At 39.3% G+C, this 9,628-nt stretch overlaps 1 protein-coding gene across 1 annotated transcript in view; it reads right to left on the bottom strand.

The window, feature by feature from the left end:
• Positions 1-499: 499 nt before the first annotated feature.
• LOC128697170 (facilitated trehalose transporter Tret1-like) overlaps positions 500-9,628 on the bottom strand; it is a 36,089-nt gene continuing 26,960 nt past the window's right edge. The window contains exons 7-10 of the mRNA XM_053788690.2: positions 8,291-8,485; positions 6,840-6,937; positions 4,964-5,230; positions 500-4,544 (exon numbers count right to left, since the gene is read on the bottom strand). Coding sequence (XP_053644665.2) covers positions 4,362-4,544; positions 4,964-5,230; positions 6,840-6,937; positions 8,291-8,485 — 743 coding nt within the window. The 3' untranslated portion in view covers positions 500-4,361. The remainder of the gene's footprint in view (positions 4,545-4,963; positions 5,231-6,839; positions 6,938-8,290; positions 8,486-9,628) is intronic.

Genomic DNA, 9,628 nt, shown 5'->3' with positions numbered 1-9,628 from the left:
AGGGACAGAACTCCATCATTAAGTGAGGAGAGGCTGTAATGATCTTTATTTCTATAAGTACATGTACACAGGCTTTCTGCATGCACAAACAAATGTTAACCATCTCTGTCCAAACATTGTATCATGTGGAAATAAATCTTTGTCTTTGTCTTCATATATCTGGAACCTTTCCATCTTAAAGATAGTTGCATGTTAATTCATTTGTGTAAACTGCCTGGGAAATGGAAGGTACAGTAATCAGATTTGATCTAGGGAAGAGGAGAAAACCCCTTCCCCACAATGGCATTGTTACCTCCCTTGAGGGACAAGAGCCCTTGAAAAGCATCAAGAAATCGCATTACGGATCATGTTTTTATGATTTTGTGAACCAAGAAATCCTTGATAGGAATGGGACCCCAGACCAGGACATGAGACGACTTCAGAGACGTTTGCTTCTGACAATACTGACTCTCACGAGTCAAGGACTTTGTAATGTAACTAGGATAATCAATTAGTGTGAAAAGAGCAAATAACTTTTGTTTATTTTTTTTGTACACAGACTTTAAGATCAATATTCAGCTTTATTTAGATGTACAGTGGACCCCCGGTTAACGATATTTTTTCACTCCGTAAGTATGTTCAGGTGCCAGTACTGACCGAATTTATTCCCATAAGGAATATTGTGAAGTAGATTAGTCCATTTCAGACCCCCAAACATACACGTACAAACGCACTTACATAAATACACTTACATAATTGGTCGCATTCGGAGGTAATCGTTATGCGGGGGTCCACTGTAATTTGTCGAGTCAATTATTTAAATTGAGAAGGCGGGCATCAATGTTATAAAAAACACTAGTGACTTGTTGTTGCAGTTACACAGTTGATACCATTTCTGAAAGTAGTGATGTAAAAAAAAATGGAGTAGGTGGGGTTTGAACCCATGGCCAGTGAGTTTTAGGATTCACTCACTATGGGTTCAAACCCCATCCATCCATGATCTGTTTTCAGTTATGTTATTACATGTACAGTGCTGTATTAATCTAACATCCTGGTCTAAGCCCAGACTACCCTGGTCACTGCCTGATGATAATAACAATAATAAAAATAATAATTGGCCAGTGTGTTAAAAATAAAATAATAATCTTTATTTCTACAAGTATATGATACAACTCATACAGACCATAGCTGACACCAATGACATACTCTATAGAAAGCTCCAGGTTATGCACAGCTTTTCGGGCAGGTTAGGTTAATTTTGTCCCCAGGATGTGACCCCACACCAGCCAACTAACACTCAGGTACCTATTTACTGCTAGGTGAACAGGGACAGCAGGTGTCTTCAGGAAATGCCTGATATTTCCATCCGTACCAGGGATCGAACCATGGACCTCTATGTGTGAGCCGAGTCTGCTACCAACTGAGCTACAGCACTATGACATTATACAGCCCATAGGCCTACAGAGCCACCACAACCTGACTAATGAAGATTATTTTGGACAGTTTCCTCTTGAAAACTTCTACCTGTTTAGACAAAATTTCTTATATCTACTACAAAAAACTGAGGAGTTATGGACCTCACATGTTGAAAGTTGTGTTCCCTACCTGTGCCTATTAAACTCCTATTACTGGTTTTATCTTACACTTCTTCCTGTAACTTTCCCTTGTGAAATTTATTACAGTAGTGTGTAGTTACTCAACATGTGAATATTTTTTATATACAGATACTAGGATGACTCAGGTCACTTTTATCGTACAATTCTTCCTGTAACTTTCCCTTGTGAAATTTATTACAGTAGCGTGTAGTTACTCAACATGTGAATATTTTTTATATACGGATACTAGGATGACTCAGGTCACTTTTATCATACACTTCTTCCTGTAACTTTCCCTTGTGAAATTTATTACAGTAGTGTGTAGTTACCCAACATGTGAATATTCTTTATATATGGATACTAGGATGACTCAGGTCCTCATTAAAGAGAACCTATGATCAGTGTAGAGGTGTGGCATAGTGATATTACTAGTGAACAGAGTTGTGAAGGTGTTAGTGGTGTGAGGTGAGCACAGACATTTACAAAAGTTGAACCTGAGAAGTGTGATTCTTTTATTTTTTAACGCATCAGCCTTCTCCCACCAAGGTAGGGCGATTCAAAAAAGAAGAAACACTTTCATCGTCATTTACTCCATCACTGTCTTGCCAGAGGCATGCTGATACTACAGTTCAAAAAATTGTGATTCTATGTACTATATTTGTTTTGTCAATAAAGCTTTCATTAATAAAGAATAAAAATGCACAATACCATGACTGAAACAATACACAAATAACCTGCACATAGGAGAATGAAACTTATGTTTATGTTTTGGTCATCAGTCAGACCAAAACATCATTAAGAGTTTCATTATCCTATGTGCGGGTTATTTGTGTAAAGCCTTCATTGTTGTAGCTGTCTCTCACTGCTAAAACCTACCTCCCATTCAATTAATAGGTACCAGTATACTGTGGCATATCAAAATTTCCACAGATGAGGGATGAGTTTGACTGTGGACATCCATCCCGTTACTGCGGCTCATTAGTGCTTCACCTGGCTGACTGAACGATGCACACATCCAGAGAGCTTCAACAGTAGCCTGTCTCTGAATCAGTGCCTCCTGACTATCAAGTACACAAATGTACATAATTTTTTTGTCCAAAATACCGGCCATCTTCCACCAATGCACAATGACTCGGAAAACAAGAAACCTCAAACTTTTTCTTCTTTTTACATTTAGTAATTTATACAGGAGAAAGAGTTACTAGCACCTTACTCTTGGCATTTTAGTTGCCTCGTGAATATATGCTTTTACTAAACTGATTGTTTCCCCATGAAGGTAAAGTGACCCAAAACAGGAAACATGCTCAGCATCACTAAACAGTTGTTCTGCCATCACTGGTTCGGCATCACAGTTCAAATGACACTCAAAACCACAGCATCTTCATCTATCACTCAAGAGTACAGGAATTGTACAGTATTTACAAAAGAATTGTACTATACTGTATTGGAGATGAATGCAACTATACCTGGATGACAACACTTACCCTTAAAGAAAAAAAAAATTGTTTACTTTTGGGAATAAAAAAATGCCTACAAATAAATATAAAAATAAATAAATCCTGAGTAAAGACAAAATACGAAGGTAAGTTCCTGGGTCTCCTCACGCGTAATACATAAATTAAAATTCAATGCTCATATCCAGCTCATATAAAAATAAAGCGTTCAGTAAGATCACAAAAGCAGGTGACATCTTAATATGCAAAGCAACTGAAATAACAATTTTAAGCAACTTACAGCACAGACAGGATTTCTTTGTAAGAAATATAGTTAGCTTATTTTTCTTTTCAACAAACCGGCCGCATCCCACCAAGGAAGGGTGGCCCAAAAAGAAAAACTTTCGTTTTTCTTTTTAAATTTAGTAATTTGTACAGGAGAAGAGGTTACTAGCCCCTTGCTCCCGGCATTTTAGTCGCCTCTTACAACACGCATGGCTTACGGAGGAAGAATTCTGTTCCACTTCCTCATGGAGGTAAGAGGAAATAAACAAAAACAAGAACTAGAAAGAAAATAGCAGAAAACCCAGAGGGGTGTGTATAAATATGCTTGTACATGTATGTGTAGTGTGACCTAAGTGTAAGTAGAAGTAGCAAGACGTACCTGAAATCTTGCATGTTTATGAGACAGACAAAAGACACCAGTAATCCTACCATCATGTAAAACAATTACAGGCTTTCGTTTTACACTCACTTGGCAGGACGGTAGTACCTCCCTGGGTGGTTGCTGTCTACCAACTTATTATCACAAGTAATGTATCTTCTTGGGAAACAAAAATACTATTATCATTACTGCAAATAGCACCACTGAAGTAAATATATATCAAGTTTTAAAAAGCTGCACACATATATGGGTGGATAATGTTAGGTATGAACAGGACTTGGCAAGTATGGGTCAGTAAGCCTACCAAGGTGCTTCTCTGCTCTTATATGTACTATGTTTTACTATGTTGCATTATAAACAAATGAAGTAGGCATATTATGAGGTATGACAGGCAATGTTAATGCATAACCCATTTAAAAACAATAACAATAAATATTTTCTTACAATTTGAAAAAATTAACAATTTTTTCTTAAATACTTAAGAAGGTTACAGTACTTTTATGTATATAATAAGGCACATCAGTAAACAATATAGAATACTATTCTCTGAACCAATATACTGTAGTCATTACCGAGGTAGTTAGCAGTTGCTGTCCTCACTGGTATCAGCATCATTACTTGACCTTCAGCATGACACTCAAAAGGCCAGTGATTCATTTAAGTTGCAGCGTGTTGCAGCATGGAAGACGTTCAACCAATTTTCAGTCCCTTGGTTTCTCTAATGAAGAAGAAGGTGAAAGGGATCCCCAAGAAACACACAGAGGTATAAAAGAGGTAGAGGCCGGACTGTGTAAAGCCTTCCAGCATGAGTGTGTAGAGTTGCAGGCTAGCCACCCCAAATAACGTTGCCAGAGAGTAGCAGATACTTGTAGCCTGTGTGAGGAAGGTGAGAGAGGTTAGTACAGTACTACAAGTTGAAGGTGTGAGGATTAGTACAATGTTAGTTAGTACTACTTGTTGAAAGTGTGAAGGTTAAAAAATGCTAGATGACTGCATATCAGTGACTTATTATACATGGACCTATATGATTTGACTATTTAATCCTTTACCATATAATCTCTTTGGACTTATCCTTCCCTTCCTCTGATTGAACCTGAATGCCTACCACTCACTAGGCCCTGTATGACCTCCCTACAAGCTGAGCACTTACCCCCTGATTAATATAAATAACAAGCAACATTATCTGTTAAACTGCTCTGTATTAAAAAAAAAAAAAAGGCTGCCAGATAATGTTAAACACCAAATTAGCAATTGCTGGATAATCTAATTTCTAAAAACTTTTGATGTAATACCTGAGGGCGAATCCATGTAGGGAAGTACTCGCTCATGAGGAGGAAGGGAACAGGCTGGACACCCAGGGTCACTCCAGCCTGTGAAGTCATCAGGCAGACAAGAGGAACCCAGCCATACACACGGGTGAGAACTTCCTTACAAGTCGTTATCCACACATAGAGAGCCATGCTGCCAAGTGCAACAAGCATAATGCTGAATGACAGCATTAAACTCTTCTTACGACCAATGGTATCAAGGAGGAAGAATGCCAAGCCGCCTGCTACAATCTAGAATGAAAAGTCAATATATTGAATTAATACACTTTCCTAGTGAGGCACAGGCTTGTGTACAATTATAATAGGTTTTTAAGGATTTTCCCAGCTTTTGAGGTGACTATTTAGGTTTAATTCTAGGTAGTAGGTTGGTAGACAGCAACCGCCCAGGGAGGTACTACCGTCCTGCCAAGTGAGTGTAAAATGTAAGCCTGTAATTGTTTTACATGATGGTAGGATTGCTGGTGCCCATTTTTCTGTCTCATAAACATGCAAGGTTTCAGGTATGTCTTGCTACTTCTACTCACACTTAGGTCACACTACACATACATCTTTCTTTCAACACACCAGCCGTATCCCACCTAGGCGGGGTGGCCCAAAAGGTAAAACGAAAGCTTCTCCTTTTACATTTAGTAATACATATACAGGAGAAGGGGTTAATAGCCCCTTGCTCCCGACACTACACATACATGTACAAGCATATAGTATATATACACCCCTCTGGGTTTTCTCCTATTTTCTTTCTAGTTCTTGTTCTTGTTTATTTCCTCTTATCTCCATGGTGAAGTGGAGTGGAACAGAATTCTTCCTCCGTAAGCTATGTGTGTTGTAAGAGGCAACTAAAATGCCGGGAGCAAGGGGCTAGTAACCCCTTCTCCTGTATATATTACTAAATGTAAAAGGAGAAACTTTCGTTTTTCCTTTTGGGCCACCCCGCCTCGGTGGGATACGGCCGGTGTGTTGAAAGATTTAGGTTTAATAAGCTTAAACACTAGTAGCATATCAAACCCTAAAGAAAATTTGCCTTCACACACTCTGGTCTAACACAGTCACACATCCAATGGAAATACAAGGACCCCAACGGTTATAAGTCACTTTGTCTGACTTCTTTTGGTTATCCTAAGTAATTGACACTATGTATGATAAATGTAGTTATGTGTACTTGTACCTAAATAAACTACCTTATTTAGGTACTTATTTACAATTTAATAACATATTCTCAAAAAAATTGTACCTCACATTTATATCACTTGCTCTTCTTCTGCATTCATTTATCACCCTTTCAACTTCTCTTTACCTTTCCACATGACCCTTATTGTGTTTGCCCCCCCCCCCAAAAAAAAAAAAAAATAGCAGTACAGTGGACCCCCGGTTAACGATATTTTTTCACTCCATAAGTATGTTCAGGTGCCAGTACTGACCGAATTTATTCCCAAAAGGAATATTGTGAAGTAGATTATTCCATTTCAGACCCCCAAACATACATGTACAAACGCACTTACATAAATACACTTACATAATTGGTCGCATTCGGAGGTAATCGTTATGCGGGGGTCCACTGTATTTGCATCCATTTTAGCTCTAATTCCATGCACATATTTCATAAATCATGTAATGGGTGAGGTTTGAACCCATGGCGAGACGAGTCCTAAAACTCAGACTAGTACTGGTCTGTGAGGTTCAGTATTCACTTGCCATGGGGTTCAAATCCCACACATTCCTTAATTTTTCTGCAATCGTGTTATTACAATTTCATGAGTCATGATACACATTATAAATACAAGACATACAGGCTTATACTGTATATGTGTTAGGTCTACCTGAATAAAAAGTCTGAAATTACCTGTATAATAATAATGATGATTGAGCACAAGTTTTTGCTGATACTTGAGGCAGCCTCTGCAAACATCCTCGAGGCATTGCTGTTGACAACCATGTAACCTGCCAGGGGAAGGTAAACATGAATTACTAGAAATGTAGGAGAATGCAACTAATGACGATGTTTCGGCCTAACTTGGACAATTAACGAGTGACTAGTTAATGGTCCAAGTCGGACCAAGTGCAGGTTATTTGTCTCTTGTACCAGATATTGTATAGTAGTATACTGACAGATAACTGAAGTGACAGATCATTGGCACTGTTGTCACAGGTGTGTGATAAGTTGGGTTGACATTGTTACAGTAGTGACACTGAGTAATAAGATGTACTATTGTAGCAGCCACATGAAGGTCCAGATTTTGATATACAGAGGCTCTAGGCTATGACTATCTTTCAAAGCCCCATTTTTTTACACAACAACAGTCTCCCACCAAGGCAAGATGGCCTGAAAAGGAAGAAACAGTTTTTCCCCTTTTTACAGTGAATATGAGGTAGTCCCATAGGATAATATTTTATTACCGCTCACAAAGATACGAAGAATAAAGAATCAACAGGTTGTGCCCAGTGTTGTATGAGACATATCATAGCATGATGCAGCAGTTGATAAGTGAGGTGCCACAGCTGAGTAACACATATGGAATACATGTCCACTAGTTTTTTTGTTAGTTTTCACAAACACATCATCTCCCACCTATGAAAGGTGACCCAAAAATGATGACACACATTTAACATCATTCTTTTAATCACTGTCTTGCCAGACGTGGGCAGATATGACAATTCACATGTCTCTCCAAATAGCAAATATCCCAAACCCCTCGGACATATTTCCTTAAGACACCTGCTGCCCCTGTTGGCCCGGTGGCCTGGTGGCCTGGTGGCCAAAGCTCCCGCTTCACACACGGAGGGCCCGGGTTCGATTCCCGGCGGGTGGAAACATTTCGACACGTGTTTCCTTACACCTGTTGTCCTGTTCACCTAGCAGCAAATAGGTACCTGGGTGTTAGTCGACTGGTGTGGGTCGCATCCTGGGGGACAAGATTAAGGACCCCAATGGAAATAAGTTAGACAGTCCTCGATGACGCACTGACTTTCTTGGGTTATCCTGGGTGGCTAACCCTCCGGGGTTAAAAATCCGAATGAAATCTTATCTTATCTTATCTTATCTTCACCTAGCAGTAAGTATCTGGGTGTTAGCTGACTGGTGGGGGTTGCATTAACCTAATTTGCTTGAAATACTTTGCATAACCAGGGGCTTTCTGTATAATATGTCACTTAGATCTATATAAGTTGTATCATGTACTTGTAGACATCAAGCTTATTATTATTATTTAGAGTGTAGTTTACATGTATCATCATATTCAAGGCAGGCTCCTTCACTGAAGAGCAGGGAGCACCTATACACCAGGAGGGGTTCACCTGTGAAGCTCTGGAAGATAAACAGAGTAGTGACGATAGCCAGTGACTGGAGAACCTCAATCTGGCGCAAACCTTTCCACACTGACTGTTTCTTATGGGCATCGTTCATTTCACGGAATGTGTTCAACTCTTGATCCAGATTGATGTATTTTCCCCGCAGCCTCAGAAGCACCTCCCTCGCCTCCGACTCCCGACCTGTACAAAATTCACATAGTTTACGTGTAATGTAACATTTTTAAGCACAAAAGAGTCACTAGTCTGCAATGCATTACCTAATGCTTAAAGACTAATTAAGAACTAGACACAGACTATCAAGTGGGATTTCTTATGCAGTTTATCACAATTATATGTACAATAAGAAAGGTAGCTCATGAACAAATGGTACAATTTTAAAAGTATAACTTAGTATTTCGAACTGATTCAATGATCTGTGCTGTGGAGTGACTGAATAGAGATGGTGCAAAGTTCCTTCTGTTGTAATGTATAAATAACAGGCACATACAAACATTTGCATTTACATATTAAATAAAAAACCATACACTTAAAAATGACAAAAACACTGGAAAGTTTTTTTTTTTTTTTCAACAAGTCTGCCGTCTCCCACCGAGGCAGGGTGACCCAAAGAGAAAGAAAATCCCCAAAAAGAAATACTTTCATCATCATTCAACACTTTCACCTCACTCACGCATAATCACTTTTTGCAGAGGTCCCCAGAATACAACAGTTTACAAGTTTTTTTTTTTTTTTTTTCAACAAGTCGGCCGTCTCCCACCGAGGCAGGGTGACCCAAAAAATAAAGAAAATCCCCAAAAAGAAAATACTTTCATCATCATTCAACACTTTCAACACACTCGCACATTATCACTGTTTTTGCAGAGGTGCTCAGAATACAACAGTTTAGAAGCATACACATATAAAGATACACAACATATCCCTCCAAACTGCCAATATCCCAAACCCCTCCTTTAAAGTGCAGGCATTGTACTTCCCATTTCCAGGACTCAAGTCCGACTATATGAAAATAACCGGTTTCCCTGAATCCCTTCACTAAATATTACCCTGCTCACACTCCAACAGATCGTCAGGTCCCAAGTACCAGTAGCAACCGGTGAAGAGGCGGGGCCAGGAGCTAAGACTCGACCCCTGCAACCACAAATAGGTGAGTACAAATAGGTGAGTACCATTCGTCTCCATTCACTCCTATCTAACACGCTCACGCACGCTTGCTGGAAGTCCAAGCCCCTCGCCCACAACACCTCATTTACCCCCTCCCTATTCCATATATTTGCAACATCTGCCACATTGCTCCTCTATCCACTCTATCATATGCCTTTTCTA

The sequence above is a fragment of the Cherax quadricarinatus genome, chromosome 89, assembly GCF_038502225.1.
Source record: "Cherax quadricarinatus isolate ZL_2023a chromosome 89, ASM3850222v1, whole genome shotgun sequence".
Lineage (NCBI taxonomy): Eukaryota > Metazoa > Arthropoda > Malacostraca > Decapoda > Parastacidae > Cherax > Cherax quadricarinatus.
The sequence above is the reverse complement of the archived record's forward strand: the minus strand, read 5'-3'. Positions and strand labels throughout refer to the sequence as shown.